Raw genomic sequence first — 27828 nt, forward strand, 5'->3', positions numbered from 1 at the left:
AAATAAAAAAAAGATAAAATAAAATTATAAATAATATTGATCTAGTCCAGGGCTACACCGTAAATATATTAGGGTTGGGGATTTGAAAATCTCTCTACCACTCAACTCTAGCATCATAGCCTGAATACAGCCATACCTAATATGTAAGTGAATAGACATGGCTGCAGTCCAATAATATTCATAAAAGCAGGAATCTGAGCCACTAACAGTCATCAATTTCTGATCTAGTTCATCTTATTCATCTCGGATAAAGAACAAATCATACTTTCTTCCTTAATATAGACCAAATAGATTATGTTAAGATATACCCGTGTGCTACTTATATCTAAGTGCATATCTACAATATGCACAAAAACCTTGTAAGAAAACATTATTATGGGATCCTTGGGTGGCGCAGCGGTTTAGCGCCTGCCTTTGGCCCAGGGCGCGATCCTGGAGACCCGGGATTGAATCCCACGTCGGGCTCCCGGTGCATGGAGCCTGCTTCTCCCTCTGCCTCTCTCTCTCTCTCTCTCTCTGTGACTATCATAAATAAATAAAAATTAAAAAAAAAAAAAAACATTATTATATCAATATAGATAAACAAATGAAAGATCTGAAAATGTGATAATCTTGTTCATAGTCACATACCTAGGAGATGGCACAGTCCACTTAGATCTCAAGGTAAACTTGAATTCTCTATCTCCATAACAGAATACTAGACCGCAAATATTATGTTTTCCTTTTGCTCATTTGTGAACAAAATCTACTAGTGCTTTTGATACTTTAAATCACAAAGCAACTATAAGAACAGGTTTGTTCTAGCATATAATATGTAATGTGTTAGTGAAATAATTTATCCTTGAGCACTACAGTTTACTGATATGAAAAAGATACAATTTATTTTCTAATTCTGCCAACTGCAGCCAATTTAAATGGTGATGGCTATTACCAACAATTACTAATACATTCCAATTAGTATGCATGTTTATTAGAATATGTAACACATATATAATTTTTTTAATTTCAAGCAATAGCAAGTACATAAGAATACAAGGAAGAGTTTCACATTACCACAAACTAACTCTGAATCCCAACCTGCAGCATAACATTTTTAACAGTGTGAGCACTACCCTGCCCTATTTATGTTTTTGCATATATAAATACATATCAAAATATTGTATTTATTTTATTGTTTTACTTTCTTCTTCTAACTATATTTCAGTTTTAAATTTTTTAATTAATAAGAATCTTCCATACCAATACACAGAATTCCTGAATAGTACTCCACGATACATAGGAAATTTATTTAATTACTTCCCTATCAGTGAGCACTTAGACTATCTCTAACTTTATTTTACTTTAAAGATTTTATTTATTTATTTAAGAGTGAGCAAGAGAGGGAGAGAGAGCACAAAAGGGGAAGCAGACTCCCAGCTGTGCAGGGAGCCCAGTGCTGGCACCCTGAAATCATGCTCTGAGCTGAAGGCAGACACTTAACTGATTGAGCCACGGAAATGCCCCATCTGTCTCTAGATTTACACTATTACAGAGCTAAAACAATTGTTCTTGTACAGTAACTCTGATTACACAGTAACAAATTTCTCTCTAGAACAGACACAGAATGTTTGATCAAAATTTCAAATTTTCAGGGCGCCTGGGTAGCTCAGTAATTGAGTGTCTGCCTTTGGCTCAGGTCATGCTCCCAGAGTCCTGGGATTGCGTTCCGCATTGGGGTCCCCGCTGAGAACCTGCTTCTCCCTCTGCCTATGTCTCTGCCTCTGTGTGTTTCTCATGAGTAAATAAATAAAACCTTTTAAAAAAAAATTCAAACTTTGACCTACTGCTGCAAAAAACCTACAAGGTCCTGTTACTGACTAATGTTCACATTTATAAGACTACTAAAGAGTAATTAAAAGAATTGAAGAATCAGATAAAAAAATAAATTTTACTCCCTAAAACTCTCTAAATTCTGTCTACATCCCTCCATTTGCACTGTAATTACTTCGGTTCAAGTTGTCAATATAACTGGTTTGCATACTACATATCCTCCTCCTAATAGGTCTCCTTGCTTCAACTATTGCCAAATAACCACTATACTACCCTAGGAGTGATTTTCTAAATCTCTCCATGCATCTCTTTCATGCTTAAAATCCTAAAGTGACTTCCTACTGTCCCTAAAAAGAAAAACTCAAAATTCCTAATATCATTTAAGAAGGTTCCTGTATGATACAGCCCCACTCTACTCACAAGCCTTAATCTCATGTCACTCTCCATCCCCAACCCTGAAGAAAGAAAAGAAAGAAGAGCTTTGTTTCAGTCTCTCAAACATACCATGGTTTCTCCTAACTCAAGATCTCTATACATGCCATATCTTCAGTCTAAAATTAATACCCTGATCCCTTCTTCTCAAACCTTTCATCTGCTTCAGTTAAGCTCAACTGTCTTTTCCATAGGAAAGTAGCTAAATCAAGGCATATGGAAATTTTTCAAAAAATTCTCTAATTTACCTTCCTAGCACCCACAATAGCAGATCTATACATTTATGATTATGTCATTTATACCTATTTATATAAGCTTCATACCACCACAGACTGAATCTCTACTACATGTTCTTTCTCCCCAGAAACTAACATACTTTCAGGTACTATACTACGTAGGAAAATATAAAAATATGTGGTAACTGATAATATTTCACAATGCCTAATAGTAAAAACATCACTAAGGTGACAAATGCATCAGTGATAATAATATCTAAGTAAGCCAAGAAATAACAAGTTCACTCACAGGAATTACCTTTCTTGATCTACTTATAAAAACCATTACTGAACTAAATATTAAGAACTGAGTCAGAATATTTTTGTTTTTAAAGACACTGTAGACATCAATTTCTTTTCTTTTTCTTTAAGTAGGCTCCACGTTCAGCATCGAGCCCAAAATGAGGCTTGAATTAACAACCCTGAGATCAAGAGCTGAAATCAACTGAGCCACCCAGGCACCCCAAGACTGATTTCTAATTTTTTGTCTTCACTTTACAAATGAAGGAAACTAACATTTACAGACACAAAGAAATACATCTCCTTTCACTTATAATGCAGACACAGTATTGCCGGCTGGATTAAACAAGGTAACATATGCTGCTAAAATATCTGTCAAAATCCTCAAAGAACTGTATGCCCCAATAAATGTTCCCTAGATCTCAACATGGCCAAGAGTACTATCTCCCACTGACAGATTGAAAGCAAAGTTAATTTACCCACCTAACAGATCACAACTACGCACTATCCATAATCATAATACAGGTTTACATTCACAAGAAAATGATGTTAAATACTACTGTGCTGATACATCTCTTTAAATACAGTATTTACTTAAATACAACCTCTGTCCCATATTTAATTAAAGACATATTTTCTAATGGGCCTACCTAATACTCAATGGTATAAGATTAAAAAGTGCAGTTTAGGCAGAAACTAGGGTTATTCTGTTAAGTGTAGTGCTAGAAGAAAAGCAAAGAACATTTCCTAACCGACCCCAACTCTGAGGGGAAAGAGGAGCTTTACTGGAGGCATGGCACATCAGCTAAGACCTACAGGATTAGTGAGCTAGCCAGGTAAGAGTAGAGGTAAGTAGGCACTGCAGGTAGGACAAAGATTAAAAAAGAAGAAGAAGAAAATATTATTGTGGACATTTCCAAAATTCTTCAAGTTAGAGAGTATTAAAACACATGAGTTAACTAATTAGAAAGGGCTTAAATTTCATCTCCTATATTTGGGTGGAAAAAGAAACATAGGTACGGATACTTTTTCTTTTTTTTTTCTTTAAAGATTTTATTTATTTATTCATGATAGACACAGAGAAAGAGAGAGAGAGAGAGAGAGAGAGAGAGAGAGAGAGAGAGAGAGAGGCAGAGACAGAGGGAGAAGCAGGCTCCCAGCAAGGAGCCCAATGTGGGACTTGATCCCGACCCCAGGATCATGCCCTGAGCCAAAGACAGATGCTCAAGCGCTGAGCCACCCAAGCGTCCCAGGTACTGATAGTTTTTTCAAGCAGGTAAAGAAATTTAGACAGCTTTTCTTTGTCTTAGATACCTGGAGGAAAAAAACAAGGCCAGGTAACCAATTAAAAAGTGCCTATGATCTCTTAGACAAGATCTTAGGAAAGAGGTATATAAATGAACTGGGACAATAAAAATATAAATAATTACATAAACTGTTAAATCATTTTCATTATATTTAAACCATTTTTCTCATAGAAGATCACAGTATGCAGATTCCTAATTTGCAGCCTGATGAAATCTACAAAAGGAAAACTATCTGCTACTACAATGAATTTCCCAATGAATACAAAATAAAACCCAATTCTAGATCTGTCCTAGAACTCCAACAAATCTAATGAGATGCTACCAGAAATGCCAATGCAACCAGAACGGCCCAACATCATCAATCTAAGGAAAAGAAGGTGAGGGAGGTGGGAGAGTATGGGTCAGAGAAACAGTATGATGTAGGAGTTAATAAACTTCTATAAACAGTCCAAAAAAATATTTACATTTTGCAGGCAATTCACTATCACAACTTCTGGCACAAAAGCAGTCAAAGAATTTGTAAAAGAAAGAGAGTAGCTCTGTATTGGTAACACTTTATTTATAAAACAAAGAAAAAAAAAAAAACAAAAAAACCAGGCAGCATTCCAGATTTGGTCCGTGGATCATTGTGTGGAGACTCCTGATAAGGACAGTAACATCTTTATTCAATACCACAAAAATACTGCTATTACAATAGCAAGGGTCATGCACAGATATGGTAATTGTACAATCTAACAGCTGTTTGATCTCAGGCATATTGGTCAAATATCAGAGAACCTATTTGATAGGTCTTATTAAAGAAAGCATTTCATACATAAATGTCATATTTTTTTAAAACATGGGATCCCTGGGTGGCGCAGCGGTATGGCGCCTGCCTTTGGCCCAGGGCGCGATCCTGGAGACCCGGGATCGAATCCCACGTCGGGCTCCCGGTGCATGGAGCCTGCTTCTCCCTCTGCCTGTGTCTCTGCCTCTCTCTCTCTCTCTGTAACTATCATAAACAAAAAAAAAAAAAAAAAAAAAACATAAGAAAACTGTAATACTTACTGTAACACTGGTAACTCTGAAGTAATCATTGCTGAAGAGGTCTTTCCACAATGGAGCAAAGGAATCAAGGCTGTACAATTCAAAACTTCTTAAATAACCTCAACGTCAATCCTGTTAATTAAAAAAAGAAAAAGACAATTATTTTATTTCCAGCTTTACTAAGATATAATTGATAAATAAAACCGTACAATATTTAATGCATATGTGATGATTTGATACATGTACACATTGTGAAGGGCTTTCCCCATCAAATTAATTAATATATCCATCACCTCACATATATACCTTCTTTTCCGACTGTGAAAACACTTAAATTCTACTCTCAGCGAATTTCCATTATATAATTCAGTGTTATCAACTGTATGTTACCACATTACACATTAGATCTTCAGACCATATTCATCTGAAACTGAAAGCTTTACCCCTTAACCAGTCTCTTACTATTTCAAACACCCCCAGTCCTTGGCAAAGACTTTCTACTCTCTATGAATTCGACTTATGTAAGTGATGCCATTTGATATTTCTCTTTTTCTGACTTATTTCACTTAGCGTAATGTCCTCCAGGTTCATCCATGTTGTCACAGATGACAAGATTTCCTGTAAGACGAAATAATATTCCATTGTATGTAAAATATGCACCAGCTTTTATTTATTCATTCATCAATAACCATTTAAATTTTCTGTAACTTGGCAACTATAATGTTGTCATAAACATGAGAATACAGACATGTTTTCAGGATGATAATTTCACTTCCTTTGGAAATGGACTCAAAGTAAGACTGCTGGATCACATGGTAGTTTTAATTGTTTGAGAAACCTCCATACCATTTCCTATAGAAGCTTTCTTAGTTTATATTCCCACCAACACTGTAAAAGGTTCAGTTTTCTCTACCTCACCAGCATATACCCCTAACTTTCTGATAACAGACATTCTAACAATTATGAGGTAGTATTTCCTTGTGGTTCTGATTGCATTTTGCTGATAATTAGTAATGTTAAACACCGTTTCCATCTACCCATTGGTCATTAATGTCTTCTTAGAGAAAATGTCTACTTAAATCCTTTGAAAAAAAATATTTTAAAGTAAAATGAATACAGAATATACAGACTATGATATGATCAATCAGTACTACTGTCATACACAGTCCTTGATATTTATCCAAATAAATTAAAAGCTTAATTCTACACAAAAATGTACACGAGGATGTTTATAGCAGCTTTATTTAAAGTTGCCCCTAGGGGCACCTGGGTGGCTTAGGCAGTTAAGCGTCCAACTCTCAGTTCTGGCTCAGGTCATGATCCTGGGATCTTGGGATCAAGCCCTGCATTGGGTTCTGCGCTAAGCATGGAGTCTGCTTGGGTTTCTCTCTCCTCTCTGTCTGCCCCTTTATTAAAACCCATAGACTATACAACGCGAAAAGTATACCCTAATGTAAACTATGAACTTCAGATGATAATGACATGTCAATGTAGGTTCACTGATTATAACCGATGTACCACTCTGGTATGAAAACTTGAAAGTGAGGGAGGCTGTAGGCATGTAGGAACTAGGGTATAGAGGAAATCTCTCTACCACGTGTTCAAGCCTGTTGTGAACATAAAACTCCCCTAAAAAAAATAAAGCCTATCAAAGAAAAAAAAAAAAAAAGGAGGGAAAGTGAAACAAAATACAGCATCCAAGATGAGCTATGATACAGTATCAAATAGAATAAAATAAATATATATGTTTGGAATCCCAAGAGAGAAAAAAACAGAGTAAAAGAGATTAATAGAGAAGAACTTTTCAAAAATAATGTAAGATATTAAAACACAAATGGAATCAGAGAATTCCCAACTAGAATAAATATCCTGAAATATATTTACTGCTAAAATCTGAAGTTAAGGAGACAATTAAAAAGAGAGCTAAAGAAAAAGATTCTCTCACATATAGAAAAACAAAGATAAGAACTTCATGAGACTCTTTTTGAAAACTATATAAACTGAAAGTCAATGCAATAACATCTTTCAAGTGCTGAAAGAAAAAAAGTAAATACTGATTTATATACTTAGTGATAATAATCTTCAAAAATGGAAGAAAGGATTGATGTTCTGGAAAATGGAAGAATAGAAGCTCCAATAACCAGCCTCTTAGTAAAGCAAGTCTTAAGTTTGCAAAACTGACAAAATCAAATTTTACAGACAACATCTGAAATCTAATAAAGACTATAACAAAGTGTACGTAATAAAGAGCCTACTAAGTATGGAAAGAAAGCACTGTAACATTTTTGCATATTTATCTACCAACTCCCCTCCCCCAGATCAACAGTGCCCGTAAGGATGACAGACCAAATTCCTGATTCAGCTTAATGGTAGCAAAGAAAGCAACACGGATCTTATTCCCAAAAATTATAGTTGTGTCTTTTGAAGGGCTTCTCAGATGTCATCTTTCCAAAGGAGCTGAAAACATACTACAAGGCAGCTGCCTGAGGCAACAGACAGTGGGAGTATGAAAAACAGCAGACAATCTGAAAAGCTTTAGAATAAAGAGGATAGAAGGAAGATATGATGGGGCTCAAAGGCTTTAAATCATTAATCACCTATACCAGGGACAGAAGCATACATAACACAAGATATGAGAGTACTACAGGCTTGCAACTCTAGCTAATCACTGGGCCTCTGTGCAAGCATAAGGTGAAGACTAGGGCAAAGAAGTAAGCAGCATGGCTAACCTTTGAGGGAATAACTCAGCAAACACCAAAAGATTGGTTTTTTTTTTTTCCTTTTGACTCCTACTGGCTTAAAAAATCAGTAAGTTAACTGCTGAGTATGGAAATCACAAAATTTCAGTTACCACACACGACACAGAGTACAGTCATTTAAAAAAATACTTTTAAAAAGTCACTAAGCAGATGGCTGCAGATCTCAAGAGGAAATAAACCCTGGGGAAAAAAAATAATCTAGTGTCTAGTATTATCGTATTATAATACTGAAAAGGTCCAGTTTTTAACAACGACAAACACAAAACATACAAAGAAAAGGAATTATGGCCCATTGACAAGGAAAGAAGAGGTTGACAGAAACCATCTCTGAATAAGCACAGATATCGGGCTGAGACTTTCAGAAGAAGAAAGGTAGACTTCCAGAAGAACATAAAGAAAGGGGAGTTGAAAGACTGTCTTGATAGTGGTGAAAAACTTACCAATTTTCACCAAATATAGAAATCTGCAAAATCAGGAATGTCAACTCTAAGTAGGACAAACGCAAAAGAGATTCACAGATATAAACTACAATCAAATAATAAAAGGTAAAGACAATAAGAAAACATTGAAAGAAGTAAAACAGAAATGACTCATTACATACAACTAATCTTCAGTAAGAATAACAGCCAATTTCTCATCAGAAACCATGTAAACTAGAAGGCAGTTGGATGACAGACCTAAAGTGTTGGGGAAAATCTGCCAAACAAAAATTCTATATCTAGCAAACTATCCCTCATAAGTGGGAAAAAAATGAAGACATTCCTAGAAAAACAAAAGTTCAGGAAACTTTGTTGCTAGACCTCACCTAACCTACAAGAATTAAAAAAAAAAAAAAAAAACAAAAACAAAAACAAAAAAAACCCTACAAGAATTGCTAACAGGAGTCCTTCGCAGAAAAATAAAAAGAAACAGGCAATAACATGAAGCCATCTAAAGAAAAAAGAACACTGGGATCCCTGGGTGGCGCAGTGGTTTGGCGCCTGTCTTTGGCCCAGGGCGCGATCCTGGAGACCCGGGATCGAATCCCACATCAGGCTCCCGGTGCATGGAGCCTGCTTCTCCCTCTGCCTGTGTCTCTGCCTCTCTCTCTCTGTGACTGTCATAAATAAATAAAAAATTAAAAAAAAAAAAGAAAGAAAAAAGAACACTGGTAAAAATTAACTACAGAGGAAAATACAGAAGCCAATATTACTGAATTTTATCCTGTAATTTATATTTTTATTTCCTCTAAGACTTATACACACACACACACACACACACAATAATTATGTAACTATGTTACTAGACATGCAATGTATAAAGATATAATTTACAGTTTTGGGAAAATTGGACAGCTACATACTTAAGAATGAAACTGGACCACATTCTTACATCATACAAAGAAACAAACTCAAATAGATTAAGTACCCAGATGTGAGATCTGAAATTTAAAATAAAAAAAAAAAAAAAACCCTAGGACAACAGACAGGAAATAATTTCTATGACATTAGCTGAAGCAACATTTTTCTAGATGTCCCCTAAGAAAAGGGAAATAAAAGCAAAAATAAACTATTAGACCTATATTAAAAGGAAAAGTTTCTGCACACTGAAAGATTAAAAGACATCTTACTGAATGGGAGAAGATATCTGCAAGTGACGTATCTGTTAAAGGGTTAGCATCTAAACAAAATAAACAGAAGACATGAAGAAACATTCCTCCAAAGACGACATACAGAAGGGCCAAAACGCACATGAAAAGATGTCCAACGTCACTTATTATCAGGGAAACACAAATCAAAATAACAATGAGGTAATACCTCATACCAGTGAAAACAACTAATTCAAAAACACAAGAAACAAGTGTTGGTGAAGATGTGGAATGCAAACTGGTGCGGCTGCTGTGGAAAACAGTATGGAGGTTCTGCAAAAAATTAAAAACAGAACTACCATATGATCCAATAATTCCACTACTCGGCATTTACCTGAAGAATATGAAAACATTAACTCAAAAATATATGAGAACTTTGTGTTTACTACAGCATTATTTAAAGTAGCCAAATTATGGAAATAGCCGAAGTGTCCATCAGTAGTTAAATACATAAAGGGTAAGTGGTATATACAAGTATCACTCAGCCATAAAAAAGAATGAAATCCTACCACTTGCAACAAGGATAGATCTAGAGAATACAAAATAAGTCAGAGAAAGACAAATACCATGTGATTTCAATCATACGTGGAATCAAAAAATGTAAAAATAAAGGAAGAAAAGAGACTGAAAATAAAGAAAGAAAGAGACAAACCAAAAAAGCAGACTCATAAGAGGTTTGTTCGTATAAAGAACAAACTAATGGTTACCAGAAGAGAGGTGGATGGGGGTGGATAAAATAGGTGAAGGAAATTAAGCGTAACCTTATCACGATGAGCACTGAGCACTGAGAAATGTAGAGAATTGTTTAATCACTATATTGTACACCTGGAGCTAATATAACACTGTATGTTAATAATACTGGAATCACACACAAAAAATAAGATATAATTTATAACAGTAACATAAGGGAGAGGGATGGCTATAGTATCAGAATTTTATGTTATTAAATCTAAGCTATTATCAATTCAAACTAAATGTGTATAAATTTAGAATATTAATTATAATCACCAGGATAATTATTAAGAAAATAATTTTAAAATATAGTGAAAGTAAAAATGAAAATGGTACATTAGAAAAAGATCAAATACAAAAAAGGGTAGTGATGGAGGCAGTGAGCAGCAAGAAGAAATAATACATAAAGAACACAAATAGTGAAACACAACTGTTTCGCTAGCAAAAGTCCTTCCTTATCAGCAATCATTTTAAACATATTTGTGAATAAAAAGAAACATCGTTTAGAATGGAGTTGGGAAACTAGCAAAAGACATTCACACACAGTGCTCAACATTAATTGTAGATCCAACAGAAAGAGATGAACATTACATGTAAATACTGCTTTACTATCCCAGCAGGACAAAGGAAGGTTACTTACTCTACCTGCAATAGACAAGCCAATCAGAGACAACACTCAGCCAATGTGAAGCCACTATACTTAGAATTCTGAGTTTACACCGATGAACTTTCTGTTTATAACCCTCCCAACTTCTCCCTTTCCTCTGTAAAAGGGCATACCTTTTCTTTGTTCTTCCAACTTCCCTATACTTTTGCTATAGCTTGCTCGTCCCAAATTACAATTCTCTGTTACTCCCAAATAAACCTATCTTTTGCTGGTAAAATAACCAGCAGTTTTACTTTTTAGGCTAACATTAAATTCATCCAGAGTTAAGAGACAGATTGGCATAATAGAGATTTTTAAAAATTGATCCAATTATATGCTGTCTACAACAGACTCATTTTAGACTTAGATACACAAAGAAGTTGAAAATAAGAACATGCAAAAAGATATTCTATTCAATTAGTCACCAAAAGAAAGTTGGAGTAGTTATGTGAATGTGAAACAAAATAAAATTTTAGTCCAAACTTTTATAAGAGATAAAAGAACATATTTGAGCAAAATTGACCAATTCATCAAAATATAAGACAATCATAAACATATATATACCAAACAGCACAGTTCAAAATACGTGAAACAATGACAGAACTGAGGAAGAAACAGTACTATAATAATGATTTCAATAAACCACTTTTAGGGGGATCCCTGGGTGGTGCAGCGGTTTGGCGCCTGCCTTTGGCCCAGGGCACGATCCTGGAGACCCGGGATCGAGTCCCACGTCGGGCTCCCGGTGCATGGAGCCTGCTTCTCCCTCTGCCTGTGTCTCTGTGCCTCTCTCTCTCTCTCTCTCTCTCTCTCTGAGACTATCACAAATTAAAAAAAAAAAAGATTTAAAAAAATAATAATAATAAACCACTTTTAACTAAACACAGTGTCAGACAAAAGAGCAATGAGGAAACAAAGGAAAGGAACAGCACCATAAACCCACTAGACCTAAAATATATGTAACACTATACCCAAAAACAGAATATACATTATTCTGAAATACAAATACAACATTCTCCAGAATAGCTAATTTTTCACACAGGGTCTCAGTAAATTTTAAATGATAGAATCACAGGATGTGTCTTCCCTGAACATAATGAAAAGGAGTTAGATATGAAAAACAGGAAAAAAACTGGAACATTCACAAATATGTGCAAATAAAACAACATATTCTTAATGGGTCAAAGAAAGAATAAAAGAAGACTACTTTGACACATATGAAAACAAAAACACTGTATGACAAAAAATGAGATGCAAAAGCAGTGCTCTGAGGGCAGTATTAGCTGCACTTTAAAAAAAAGAAAACTAAATTCAACAAGCTAACTCTACAATACAAGGAATGAAAAAATGAAGAGCCAACTAAACCTAAAGTCTGAAAAAGGAAGAAATAAAAATTACAGAAGACAGAAAATAGACACTAGAAAAATTACTGAGAAAATAGACACTAGAAAAATTACTGAGATCAAAAATTGGTTCTTTAAAAAAAATCAATAAAAAAGACTTTAAATACACCAAGTACAAAGAATAAAAGATGTGACTATAATTACAAATGCAGGTAGGAATATTGCTATCCACCTTACAGAAATAAAAGGATTACTAGAATGGACAGCTGTATGACAATAAATTACATAACTCACTATGAAATGGACAATTCCTAGAAACACACAAATTGCCAACAAAACTGGCTCAAGAAAAACAGAAAATCTGAACAGATTATGCTGATGTAAAAAATCCTAACAGCAAAAACAAAAACAAAAACCTAGCAAACAGTATCCAACTGCATACTGAATGTAATAAATGGCATAGACAAGTGAGATTTATTATAAGAATCCAACAGTGGTTCAACTTAGAAACGCTGATTGATTTAACACATTAGTAAGAAAAAAGAAAAGAAAAAAAAGTAAAGAAAAGAAGGAAGGAAGGAAGGAAGGAAGGAAGGAAGGAAGGAAGGAAGGAAGGAAGAAGAAAGAAAGAAGAAAGAAAGAAAGAAAGAAAGAAAGAAAGAAAGAAAGAAAGAAAGAAAGAAAGAAAGAAAGAAAGAAAAAGAAAGAAAAAAGAAAAATGAACTACATGATCATCTCAACTTATGACAGTAAGCATCTGGCAAAATCTCAAGGGAAAACAAAAAGCCAAATACTCTTTCATAATAAAAACATTTTAAAAACTAAAAAGGGAACTTTCTTAATATGACAAAGGCACTTATGAAATACACATAGGTAGCTTCATATAAATGGTGAAAGATTAAAATAAAAGCTTTCCAACTAAAATTAGGAAGAATATAACAATGTCCATTTTCACCAAAGCTTTAAACATGTACTATAACATGTTCTAGTGAGAGATAAGAGAAAATTAGGCAAGAAAGAGACATGAATAGCATCCCAACAGAAAAAGAATTAAGTTATCTCCATTCACAGACAGCATAATATTTTATATACAGAAAATAGGGAATCAACAGCAACAAAGTACTAGTAAAGAAAAGTTACAGGGTGAGAATAACACAAAAAATCAACTGTTTATTAAAATGAATAAATATATCAATGGTGCAGGATACAAAAATTAAGACAAAAAGCTGGTTGTGTTTTTATTCACTAACAATGAACAAATCAAGAAGGAAATAAAGGGAAATTTCCATTTGCAATGCTATCAGAAAGAATAAAACATAAAAATAAACAACCAAGGTAGAACACCTATACACTGAAAACTACAAAACACTGCTGAAAGAAATGAAAGATGTCATCAACAAATGGAAAGACATCCATTGTTCATGAATAGGAAAACTTATTACTGTTTTGGATACTGTCAACCTCATAACAATGTACAGATTCAATACAATGCTATCAATAGCCCAATTACATTTCTGCAGAAATAGGAGATTCCATCCAAAATTTGTATGAAATCTCAAGGAAGAAACTCTTAAAAGCCACAACTATATTTAAAAAGAAGACCAAAACTGAAGGTCTCATACTTCCTGATTTCAAAACATACCACAGAATGACAATAATCAAGACTGTGTTTCTGGCATAAAGAAGAAAAAAAAAAAACGCAATAGATGAGAGCCCAAAAATAAATCCTCACATATAATGTCAAATGAATTTTCACAAGGGTGACAAGACCAAGCAATATGGAAAAGACAGTCTTTTCAACAAATGATACTTGGAACAGTAGACATTCATATACAAAAGAATGAAGTTATACCTTGACCATACATCATACACAAAAATTAACTCAGAACAGATCAAACGTCTAAATGTAAGAGCTAAAACCATTAAACTCTTTTCAGAAAACATAGACCAAAAGCTTCATGACACTCAATGTGGCATTAATTTTTTACACAGGACACCAAAAGCACAGACAGCAAGAAAAAAAATGGATAAGATAGACTTCATCAAAATCAGAAACTTGTGGGGCTATTTGTATGGCTCAGTCTAGTGACTGGCTCCTGGTTTCAGCTCAGATCATGATCTCATGGGTCCTGGGATCAAGCCCCCAGTTTGCTCTATGCTCAATGGGAAGTCTACTTGGGGTTCTCTCTCTCTCCCCTCTCCCACTGCCCCTTCCCCTGCTTGTCAGTGTGCTGTCTGTCAAGAGCTAGCTCACTCTCTCTCTCAAATAAATGTTAAAAAAGAAATCAGAAACTTCTGTGCATCAAAGGACACTATCAAAGGAGTAAAAAAAAAACAAGCAAAGGAGGGGCGCCTGGGTGGCACAGTTGATTAAAGCAACCACTTCTTGGTTTCAGCTCAAGTGGTGATCACAGGGTTGTGAGATGGAGCCCCTACAGCGGACTCTGCACTCAGTGAGGAGTCTATTTAAGACACTCTTCATCTGCTCCTCTGTTCCCCATGTTCTAGCATGTGTGTGCACGTGCTTTCTCTCTCTCAAAATAAACAAGGAAATCTTTTAAAAACAAAAGAGAAAGCAAAGGAATGGAGAAAAAATATGTGCAAATCATATATCTGATAAGAATCTATTATCCAGAATATTACTGTTAAAACCTAACAAGAAATAAAATTCCAATTAAAAAATTATCAAACAGGGATCCCTGGGTGGCTCAGTGGTTTAGCACCTGCCTTTGGCCCAGAGTGCGATCCTGGAGTCCCGGGATCAAGTCCCACGTCGGGCTCCTGGCATGGAGCCTGCTTCTCTCTCTCTTTCTCTCTCTCATGAATAAATAAATAAATCTTTAAAAAAATTATCAAAGGACTTGAGTAGACGCTTCTCCAAAGAAAATATGTATCTGGCCAACAAACACATTAAAAGAGGCTCAATATCACTAGTCCCAGAGAAATACTAGAGAAATACAAATCAAAACCATAATGTAATATTTGTACACCCATTAGGATGGCTATAATCACAAAACTGGAAGATAGAAAGTTTGCAAAAATCTCTGTCTTCTGGGTTAGGTAAAGAGTTGTCATATATGACACCAAAAGCATCATCCATAAACACGTATATACATGTATATGTGTGTGTGTGTGTGTGTGTGTGCGTGCATGCGCATGCATGTGCTGGGCTGCTTCTCTTTTCTCCACAAATAAAAGAAAATGCAAAGACAAGTTATAGACCGGGAGAACACACCTGCAGATCACATATCTGACAAACACCTTGAAAAATTATAAAGACCTCTCAGAACTCAAAAATGAAAAAAAATCCAAACATATTTGAATGTGTGCAAGATTTAAATGACATTTTACCAAAGAAGAGAAACAGATGATAAATATTACAATGGATGCTCTTTAATTACAATTAGGGAAATGGAAACTAGAACAAGGAAATAGTACTACATACATATTAGAATATACTAACTTAAAAAGACAGACCATTCCAAATGTTGGTGAGGGGACAGAATAATAGGAAATTTCACATATGGCTAAAGAAAATGAAAAATAGCATAAACTCTTTCAAAAAAGGTTGGCAGTTCCTTAAAAAGTTACACACATTAACCACCACTGTGCATTGTCTCTCCTAGGTATTTGTCAAATTGAAAAGAAAGCTTACATTCACACAAAACATACACTCAAATGTTTATAGCAGCTTTATTCATAATACCCCAAACTAGAAACATTCCCCAAAAGGTCCTAAAGCAAATGACTGGATATATAATATGGTACATCCATACAATGAAATACTATTGAACAATTAAAAGGAAAAGACTACTACTGATTGATACATACCACAATATTGATGAATCTTAAGGGCACAGACTACACACATACCATATAATTCCACTTATGAGATATCATGGAAAAGTACAAAGAAAAAGAACAGGTCAGTGGTTATTAGAGGTTGAAGAGGACTGACAAAAAAAGAGATGGAAAAACAGAAACTGAGGTTTGTAAATATTGCCTGCAAATGAACACTTCTTTTAAATACAACCAGAATTTTTTATAGAAATTACTGAAATAATTCTCAAATGAATAGGAAAAGAAAAAGAAACTATAAGAACCAAAGCTAAAAAAAAAAAAAAAAGAACCAAAGGTACTTGGAAAAATAACAAAGCAGATTCATATTACCTGATTCCTATAAATATATAAGATTATACAACTTCATTTAAGAAACACAAAAATGACAAAAAAAAAGAAACACAAAAATGGAATGTTTTACATATTCCCATGGAATTTGCATTTTTTCACTCAGAAAAGCATTGTAGACATACTACCTCATTTGTTTTATTATTTAATACGTAAATGCTTTAAAATGGCCATCTAAAAGTATTTAAGCCATTCCTTAATGAAAATTTAGCATGTCTCTATTTTTTTTTTACTACTGTATACAATGCTGTCATCTATCATTCCTCAACTACACAAACATATTTGTAGGACAGATTCCTTGTGATGAACATTTATAAAACATTCATACAATTTTTTACTGCCAAATTTCCCTCTAAAAATACTGTACCAATACACACTTCTTTTACCAGTATACATTGAATCTGTTTAAATATAAAAATATACTTACTATATATTTAAGCTTATTTAAACTAGTCCAGTTTTAGTTTTACATCAATCCACCTTTAAAGTTAGAACACATGAGTATACCCCTTCCTGCTCTAGCCTGTAACTACCCTGCTTTGAAAACAAAGTCCAAAACAGACTTTTAGAACATATAGCAAGATAGCTAATGATGATTTCCGGACATTTTCAAGATTTTTAAAATCTCAATTCATGGATATTTTACTTAAAATAATCTGGTGCATTCTTATTCTCTATATACTTTTTTCACTGAGTATCTGATCTTAGTGAGCACATTCAATTTTATCTTAGAAATCTGTACATATTTGGGGCACCTGGGTGACTCTATCGGTTGGGCATCTACCTTTGGCTAAGGTCATGGTCCCAACAGTCCTGAGATCAAGCCCCATATTAGGCTCCCTGCTCTACAGGGAACCTACTTCTCCCTCTCCTTCTGCCTGCCACTTGCCCTGCTTGTGCTCTTCCCCCCCCTCTCTCTCTGTCAATCTTAGAAAGAAGGGAGGAAGGGAGGAAGGGAGAAAGAAAGAGAGAGAGAGAGAGAGAGAGAGAGAGAGAAAGGAAGGAAGGAAAAAAAAGAAAAGAAAAGAAAAGAAAAGAAAAGAAAAGAAAAGAAAAGAAAAGAAAAGAAAAGAAATCTGTACATTTTGCCTTGTGTACTCTGTACAGCTTTAGGATATATTTCCCTCAGTGAAGAAGATATAAATAAATGAGGGGTTTAGTCTTTCACTTAATATTATTCCAAACCTTAATCTAATTATTTGTTCTAATCCGTTTTAAAAGTCTTGTTTGCACTTAATATTTTTTATAAGCCATCCTAACATTATTCCAAAAGTTTTATCATTTTTATAAATCATCCTATCATCCTTTGGCCATACATGAATCTATTCCATTTTTATAAGTCAACTTCCTTAAACTCATATTGCTTTGTAACCACTTAGATTTCTTTTTTTTCTTAATATTGAGAATAGTCAATATTAATAAGTATCTACGGAGTATTGCCTACATGCTAGGCATTGTGTTAATTCTGATTTTCAAAAATAAAAATTCCCCATTTTTTCAGAGTTAGCTGGGTTTTGAAGATACTCTACATAAAAAAAGATCCCTTCCCTCCTCTCCCATCCCCACATCTTTCTGGAAATTCTTAAAATATCTAAGTATATTTTTCATGATCACAAACATTGTCCTCTGAGCTGACCTGATTACTTCTTCTCAGGGTTCCTGACTCTTCCATTTCTTCAATCAGTTCTCACCCTCAAAATAAAGCCCAAAAGAATTATTTCCCTCATTTTTATCAGCCAAACTTCTAAAGGATTTTTTTTTAATGGCAACAAAACTAGGAATTATCAGGCAGAAAATCAGTAAGGATATAGGTAAACTTAGTAACTTCACCAATCATCCAGATAAAATTAACATCTATACACTACTTCATCTATTAAAAGCAGTATTCACATTCTTCTCAACCTCATGTAGAACACTGATCAGATAGACCACATTATGAGTCATTAAATACACATTTGTGTATTTAAAAATTTGAAAGAATAAAAATCATGGTGCATACTACACATTACAGTGAAATTAGAAATCACTATAAGGATACCTGAAAAATCCCAAAACGCTTGAAGATCAGCAACATACTTTTAAATAACACAAATCAAAGAAATTTCAATAGAAATTTTGAGTTAAGTGATTATGAAAATACAAGTTAACAAAATTTACAGGTGTAGCAAAAGCAGTTCTTAGAAATTTACAGCATTGAATGCATTATGATAGAAAAGAAATATCTAAAACCAATCATTTAATAAACTTTCATCTTAGAAAACTAGAAAAAGCAAAAACAAGCAGAAAAAAAAAGAGCAGAAATCAAATGAAACAGTAAATCAATAATAAAAATAACTGAAACCAAAGACTTTTTTTCAAAAAGATTAAAAATAAAAACAACCTCTAGGGAGACTGATTAAGAAAAAGAAACAAAAGTTACTAATATGAGAAATCAAAGAGGAAATACCAGTACAGAATCCCATGACATCAAAATGATAAAAAAAAGTATACTGAACTATTCCCACAAATGTGATAACTTAGATGAAACAGACCAATTCCTTGAAAGACACTACCTGCAAAAAAAAATCTGAATAGTCCTATTCTATTTAAGAAACTAAATAATTAAAAACCTTCCAAGACCAAAAAAACAAAAAACAAAATAAAATACACCAGGCCCAGATGGGCTCACTAATGAATTCTACCAAATATTTAGGGAAAAATATCTTCCAGAAGACACAAGTAGAGGAAATACTTCCCTAACTCATTCTATGAGGATATTATCTTAGTAACAAAAACCAGACAAAGAACACAAGAAAACTGCAGAGCAATATCTCTCATAAACACAGATGTAAAAATCCTCAACAACATATTAGCAAATCAAGAGTTTTAAATGTATTAAAAGAATTGTACACAACAACCAAGTGGGATTTACCCCAGATATGTACAATTACTTAACATTTGAAAATCACATAATGTAAACCTATCACACATCAAGTGGCAAAGAGAAAAATCACATAGTGGTATCAATAACTGAACAGAACGCATTTTCAAAAATCCAACATGCATTTGTGATTTTAATAAAAACTCTTGGCAAATAAAATAGAGAACTTCCTTAACTTGAACTCTACAAAAATCCTACAGCTAACACCCTACATAATTGTGAGAAACTAGCTCCTGCTAAGAACAGGAGCAAAACAAGGATAACTCCCTCTTACCAATTCCTTTTCAACACTATCCTGAAGTCCAAGCAAGTGCGTTAAGACAAGAAAATAAAAGGTACAGACTGGGAAGAAAGAAATCAAGCTTTCTTTGTACACAGATTACACAACTGTCTATTCTGAAAATCAAAAAATGGATCCCCCCCCAAAAAAAACCCTTCCTCCCAGAATAAACAATTACAGTAACTTTCATATAAGCAAACAATGAATAATTAGAATTTGAAATTAACAGTATGATACCATTTACCTTAGCATCAAAAAAAGGAGAGAAAACAGGTATAAATCTATCAAAATATGCCCAAGACCTAAATAAAGAAAACTATAAAACTCTGATAAACAAAATCCAAGAACTAAATAAATGTATAGCTATTTCATGTTCCCAGATAAGAAGATTCAATACTGTCAAGACATCAATCCTTCCCAAATTGATTTATAGATTCAACACAATCCCAATCAGAATCCCAGCAAATTATTTTGTATATATCACAATCTGATACTAAAGTTTACAGGGAAGGTAAAAAAGACCCAGAATCGTCAACTCAATATTAACAGAGAAAAACAAGTTGGAAGAATGACACCACTATAGAACTATAAAACTACAGTAATCAACACTGTGATATTACTAAAAACCCAAAGTAGATCAATAGAAGAGAATAGAGAGACTAGAAATAGACCCACATAAATACAGTCACAACTGATCTTCAACAAAGGAGCAAAGACAATACTATGGATAAAAGACAGTCTTTTCTTTAAAAAAAAAAAAAAAAAAAAAAAAAACCCAGAACATATGGAACTAGACATCAACATGCCAAAAACAAAACAAAACAAAAGCCCTTAAATACAGATCTTACATTCATCACAAAGTTAACTTAAAATGGATCTAAGACCTAAATGCAAACTCAAAAGTTTAAAACCATTAGAAAATGACATAGGAGAAAATCTAGATGACCTTGGGTATGATAAGGACACAACACCAAAGGCAACACCAAAGGCAAAGCTACGAAAAAACTTTTAGAGAAACTGGACTTCACCAGAATTTTAAAATTCTCCTTCTCAAAGGACACCTATCATGAAAATGAGAAGACAACTCACAAACTGGGAAATAATATTTGCAAAAACATTTTTGTCTTTCTAATTTCTGAAGTCATTCAAAATATACAAAAAAAACAAACTCCAAAAATAAAAAAACAATCAATGTATTAAAATATGACCATAATTTCTGAAACAACACCTCAATGAAGAAAATACACACATGGCAGATAAATAACATGAAAAAATACTCAAACATCTTATGTCACTAAGGAACTGCAAAATACAAAAAAAAAAAAAAAAAGTGAGATACCTCTATTCACCTCTATTCAAAACTCCAGAACACTGATAAAACCAAATGCTGATAAGAATGTGAAACAGGAATGTAAGATGATACAGCAACTTTGGAAGGCAATTTGGCTGTTTCTTTCAAAACTATAAACATACTCTTAAAACATGATCTGGCAATCATGCTCCTAAGGTATTTATCCAAAAGAGATGAAAACATCTTCATACAAAAACCTGCACACAGATGTTTTCAGCAACTTTTTAAATAATTGTCAAAACATGGAAGCAAACAAGTTCTCCTTCAGGAGATGAATAAACAAACTGTGGTACATGCAGGCAATGGAATATTACTCAGCCCTAAAAGAAATGAGCTATCAAGCTATGAAAAGACATGGAGGAATATTAAATGCATGCTATTAACTAAAAGAAGCCAATCTGAAACTGCTACATAGTATATGAGTTCAACTACATAGCATTCCAGAAAAGGCAAGACTATGAAAACAGTAAAAAAAGATCAGTATATGCCAGAAGTTAGGGGGCAGGAGGGCAAAAAAAGAGCACAGAGGAATCTTAGGTCAGTGAAAGTTTTCTATATGATATCATAAAGACATGTCATTATACATCTATCAAAACCCACAAAATATACACTAAGAGTGAATGAGCCCTAATGTAAACTGCAGACTTTGGAGGATAATCATGTGTCAGTGTAGGTACCCTGACTGAACAGATGTATCATTCTGGTGCAAGATATTGATAGTGAGGGAGGCTGTATGTGGGAACAAAAGGTACAAGAAGTCCCTGTGTGTTCTGCTCAATTCTGCTGTGATCCTAAAGCTGCTCTTAAAACTAAAGTGTCTTAAAAAAAAAAAAAAGTAAATAGCCTATCAACAGTTTAATGTTTTCAACAGATGCTAATATATGTCCTTATACTGAATATTAATTTTTCCATGGACAATATTATAATTTTATGTGGACTTAGGCACATGTATGTAAGAGTGCATGTGAACTCACAGATACAGAGAAACAATACCCTTTCTACTTCAACATTTGGTATCTCCATCTGTGTGTCATACAGTCACTGCCACAGATGAAGACAGGAAGAAAAATGCAGAATATGACTGTTACTCTGTTCATTTCTTAGCATAAAACAGATTGCTATGACCTGAATAAAGAATAAAGGTCAAAGAGAAATATCCAATTTTTTCCAATTACATGCATTTTCATCTGTATAGTACAAAATCCTATTCTTTAATCAGAAGAATTCACTCTGTAGACATATAATACAATCTAATTAATTCAGGCACCTCCTTTATCATCCCTAATTATTTATCTGAGTTGTCTTAAAGAATCTCTTACCAGTGGGGACACCTGGATGATTCAGTCAGTTAAAGCATTTGAGTCATGATTTTGGTTCAGGTCATAATCTCAAGGTCATGGGATCAAGCCCAACAGTGGGCTCCAGGCTGAGCAAAGAGTTGCTTGTCCCTCTCCTCTCTCTCACAAATATATAAAATCTTGAGAGAATCTCTTTGCAGTGAATCTGTATGTATATATGGATGCATGCATGCATACACACAACACAGACACAATTTACAAAGCAATGATTAAAATGACAATTATATTATTTCTATAACTTCTTTTCAACTATTTCAGTAAGTACTATTCTGTATCAAAATACAAGGAATGGGATGCTTGGGTGGTTCAGCAGTTGAGTGTCTGCCTTAGGCTCAGGGCGTGATCCCGGGTCCAGGGATGGAGTCCCACATTGGGCTTCCTGTGGGGAGCCTGCTTCTCCCTCTGCCTGTGTCTCTGTCTCTTTGTCTCTCATGAATAAATAAAATCTTTAAAAAACATATTTAAAAAAATAGAAGGAACATATCCATTTACTATTTTTACTAGGATTATGAATCTGTTACCTTTGTTTTTATTAAATTAAAGATATTAAGAGAAAAAATTCTGTCCAATAAACACACATGAATATATACTTCATACCATACAGAATTTAAGCAGCATTTAATCAAGAAAACAAAGCTCCAATCTCTCTTCCCAGTAGAATTTAGCCTATACAGTTGACACTTGAACAGCACAGGTATGAACTACACAAGTCTATTTACACATGGATTTTTTTTGATAATTACAGCACAGTACTATAAATCTATCTTCCCTTATGATTTTCCTAATAACACTTTATTTTCTCTAGCTTACTTTATTGTAAGAATATAGTACAGAAAACATGTAACATACAAAATATGTGTCAACAGACTATTTATGTTACCAGAAAGGATTCTGGTCAACAGTAGGCTAATAGTAAAGTTTTAGGGCAGTCTAAAGTTATATGCAGATTTTCAACTATGAGAGGGGTTGCACCCCTAGCTCCCATGTTGCTGAAAGGCCAACTATAAACGAGAAAGATTTTCTACCTCTTTTATTGAATAAAAAGAATGTCAAAATAGAATTAATCTTCCAAGGTACACAGCAATTCACACCACAAGATGGCCCAAATAGGAAATAGGCAGCATTAAGACATAAGAAATGGGGAAGTAGTAAGCTTCTGAAAATATTAATCTAAAATCATTCAACTATTAAAGAGAAGGGTAATTTATACCAAAATTGAAATACGTGCTCAATGGGACAGAGATAAAAGGTTCATCAGTAAGGGCAAATTGGTTCATTAGTCTGCTTTCTCTTCTAATAACATACTACAAAAAAACTATCCTTCTTAGCATTTCTGAGTAACATAAACTTAAAATCAAAAGGAATATAGCAGAGTGGTTTAAGACATTGGGCTCTGAGGCCAGGTTATCCAGGCTGATAGGACAGATATGCTTTCCAACTATAACTTACTATGCCTCAGTGTTCCCACATCTCAAAGAGGAATAAAAGAAGAAAACTTCAGGGGCACCTGCATGGCTCAGTTGGTTTAAGCGGCTGCCTTTGGGCCAGGTCATGATCCCATCTCCCTGGGATCAAGTCCCTCATCAGGCAACCTGCTCAGTGGGGAGTCTGCTTCTCCCTCCTCCTGCTCTTTGCTCGCTTTGGTTTTTTTTTTTTTTTCCTCTCTCTCTCTCTCTCTCCCCCCTTCCCTCCCTCTCAAATAAATAGAATCTTTAAGAAAAGAAGAAAACTTCAAATGACTATTCAGAGGAGTAAGTGGAAGAATGCCCATAACTCTTTAATAAATATTAACTCCCAGCTACAGGAGAAAGGAGCAAATAAAAAGGAATGAATGTCAGCTCTGTGAGAGCAACTTTTTTTTTTCTTTTTCCTTTTCCTTCCTTCACTGCCATATTTTTTATGCCTGCAGCTTAGCAATTATTTGTTGAATTAACAAGCAGTGTGTATGCATATACATGTGTGCGGGTGTATATGCGCACACATTTTTTTAAAGCAGAGAATGCAACACTGGACATGAAGAAAACCCCCAAAGTTAACAAACCAAAGACAGGAGCTTTTTCTTTAAAAGAAAAAACCAAGAACATGTTAGGGTTGAATTCTCAGTAAACTCATTTAGCAGTGACACCTAAAGCTGGTAGAGTGGAAAAGTGAGAGACCAAGCAGAGGCTAGAGGATGAAACCAAAGAATAATGTGTATCAGAATAGAAGATAGGTAAGTTTGAAAAAGCCCCTCCAAATGATCTTACAAACAGATACAATCCCACAACTCAAATGAAATGCCCTTGGATTAAAGGAAAGTAACAAGCTTTTAATTTTTTCTGTATTAACCAGTTTCTCCCAAAACCTTTACACATTAAGCACTGACAATACAATTCCATGATAAACACATTCAACTTCTTTCCCAAAATGATGCCTTCACATCTCCTTATCTACTCACATTTTTCCTTGACTTTCAGTATTCCCCAAACTTTATCTTCTTACACTCCAATGGTATGAATTTACACCAGAAACACTCTCCTAACATCTCAACTTTAGTCTTAATTCCAAAGTGCTTATTTCTCTTCTGCTTCTGTGTTTGTGCACATACTACCCCATGCCACAAAACTCACTCTTCCTGAAGGAAACTGGGCAGCTCTAACCTTGAAACCAAGGCAAAGTTAGGCCTTCTGAGCTTTCACACCACTTTGTACATAAAACTGAGAGAACTTTTTGCCACATATTTTAGGTATGTATGTGTATGATTTTGTAATTAGGAGTGTTACAAATTTTATTTTTTTTAAAGATTTTATTTACTTGAGACAGAGAGAGAGTGCAGGTGGGCACACATGAGGAGGGGCAGAGAGAGAGAGAGAGGGAGAAGACGAGTACCAACTGGGCAGGAAGCCCAATGTGGGGCTCAATCCCACATGACCCTGAGTTCATGACCTGAGCTGAAAGCAGATGCTTAATCAACAGAGCCATCCACATGCCCCCAGTTCCCTACTTTTATCACTGTTATTCCTTTTATAATCAATAAACTATTTTTTAAGAGTAGTTTTAAGTTCACAGCAATATGCCACATATTTTTAGTGATTCACTGGCATTTCTAACTCTTCAGGTGATTTATGATCTTTTAGAAAAAATTATCCTCTCTTTCTGTTCCTAAAGAATTCTGAATTCTGGCACCCAGAAAAGGGGCTTAATGATAAATAACAGTAAAACATAAAGATACAATTCATTAGTGTGCTCTTGATGCTATTATACATGGGGTCTTTTTTCATTATAATTTCTAATTGGTTACATAGCTATTATATAATTTACTACCTTTTAACCTAACTGAAATTTCTGATTTCGAGAAATCTGTAAAACACTGGAACTACAAAAGAACTCAGATTATGGCAAGATCCATACTGGTTTCTCTCTACGAATACTGCATCCCGGCCAAGGTAAATAGTTGGGTTTTAGGAGTACAACTAAGGCAGATATACTACGTGAAAAAAGGCAGAAAAATCTAAGAGCATCAGTTGGATAGATTCAAACTAGAGCTTTGATAAGGGATTAGAAATGAGATACAAATTAACAAATCTAACAAACAGGAGTAAAATTTGGGGCACCTGGGTGGCTCATTTGGTTAAGCATCTGCCTTCAGCTCAGGTCATGATCCCAGAGTCCTGGGTTCGAGCCCCACATCAGGCTCTTTCTTCAGTGAAGAGCCTGCTTTTCCCTCATCCTCTGTGGCTCCCCCTGCTTGTTCGTTCTCTCTCTCTCTCTCTCTCTCTCTCTGTCAAATAAATAAATAAATAAAATATTTTTAAAAAACAAACAAAAAAATTATAAACACAAAGTAGACTCAAGAGAAAAGAAATATAAAACGCTATACCAAACCACAGAGTAGGTTGGGAAGGATGAAAGTTCAAAGACTACAGGGGGCTTAGTATATAGATTTGTGGAAGAGTCAACATTTACCCATATCTCTATTATTAGTCCAATTCAATCAAAATTTGGGAAACCATTAAAAATATAAATCCATTAGCATTTTAAAATAAAAATTGTAACTTAAATGTGTTTAAGTACAAAGCCTTCCAATGTTATTGTATATAGGTACAAGCGTACAAATAATTGATCCCAAATAAATACATCATTGATTGGCATGCTCTAAGCTTAAAGAGTATTAAAAATGCCATCACAGTCTTTTTCCTTGAAAAGAAGTAAGATGGTTGCAGAGGAGTAGGAGGATCCTGGGGTCACCTATTCCCATGAATACAACTAGGTAACTATCAAATGATCCTAAATACCCCAGAAATCATTCTAAGGAGGGGTAGAAGAAATTCCACAACTAAAGAAGAGGGCACATCAAAGAAGGTGGGAAGTATGGAGACACAGTTTGGGGGAAGAATGGACGGTTGCAGCTGCAATGGCCATGGAGCCACAGAGAAGGAAGAGAGACAAAGGAACACACAGAGGAGCACATGGGGAAAATGAATCCCCAGAGCAATTGGCTTGGAAAGTGAGCCGGCAGGAATTTCATGAGTTCTTATAGCCAGCAGGGCTTTAAAGACTAGAGTTTTAAAGGTCACTGGGCTTGGCTCTGAGAGTTCCAAGGGCATTGTGCTCTCTTGGAGAAAAGGCAAGGGTAAATAGCCCATGCACTTACATCATGGAACCAGTGGGGAGGTTAGCTGCTCATTTCCAAGTGTGCCCCAAAGAGGCAGCATTCACAAAAATAACCCTCTGGAGAAAGAAAAAAAGATCTGGTAAGTGCCATTTCCTGCTCTCTGTCCCACAGCAAAAAACACAAAACCACCTGTGGGAACCAGCACAGCATGGCCACTTGCTACCTAACTGGATTACACCAAGCCCCCACCTCTCAGCACTCCAGAAAATCTACCATTCCAGTCACACTTGCCTCAGTCCCAGCACAGTGGGCTCCCTCCCCAGAAGACTGGCCCAAGCTCCTGCCAACACCACATCTCCCAATCCAGAAGTTCTGTGAGGCCTCCTTTCCAGTGGCAGCAGCAATAGGTCTCATTTCACAAGCAGATCAGAGTAGACCTACTTAAAACAAGCCACACTGAGGCTAGAAACCAAACACTATCCACAACAGGCTGAGAGAACTGAAGATGACAAGCCTGAGAATAGAGCAGCCAAGACACTGGAATGCTCTGGAAAACAGGTAACACTACTGAGCACTATAGGACCACTTCTTCGTAAGGTCATGACGCTCAAGAGCAGGAGACATAGCTGACTTTTCTAACAGAGAGAAACAGGCATAGAGACTTAGATGAAAAAAAAAAAAGATATAGGAATCTCTCCCAAATGAAAGAATACGACAAGGCACAGCCTGACATCTAAGCAAAACAAATAAAAATAACACGACTGATGGAGAATTTAAAGCAATAATCATAAGGATGCTCACTGGGCTTGAGAATAGAGTGGAGGGCATCAGTGAGACCCATTAACACAGAGATAAGGAATAGCATAGAGATAAAGGGTCCATTAAGCAAAATAAGAAATACAACTGATGTAATGAGCAAAAGGCTGGAAGAAGCAGAGGAA

At 34.9% G+C, this 27828-nt stretch overlaps 1 protein-coding gene across 1 annotated transcript in view; it reads right to left on the minus strand.

Annotated features, from left to right (window-relative positions):
* STAG1 (stromal antigen 1) overlaps window positions 1-27828 on the minus strand; it is a 397763-nt gene that overhangs the window by 271538 nt on the left and 98397 nt on the right. The window contains exon 2 of the mRNA XM_055321295.1: window positions 5111-5221. Within this exon, the coding sequence (XP_055177270.1) occupies window positions 5111-5139 (29 nt within the window). The 5' untranslated portion in view covers window positions 5140-5221. The remainder of the gene's footprint in view (window positions 1-5110; window positions 5222-27828) is intronic.

This window comes from Nyctereutes procyonoides, unplaced genomic scaffold, assembly GCF_905146905.1.
Source record: "Nyctereutes procyonoides isolate TBG_1078 unplaced genomic scaffold, NYPRO_anot_genome, whole genome shotgun sequence".
Classification (NCBI taxonomy): domain Eukaryota; kingdom Metazoa; phylum Chordata; class Mammalia; order Carnivora; family Canidae; genus Nyctereutes; species Nyctereutes procyonoides.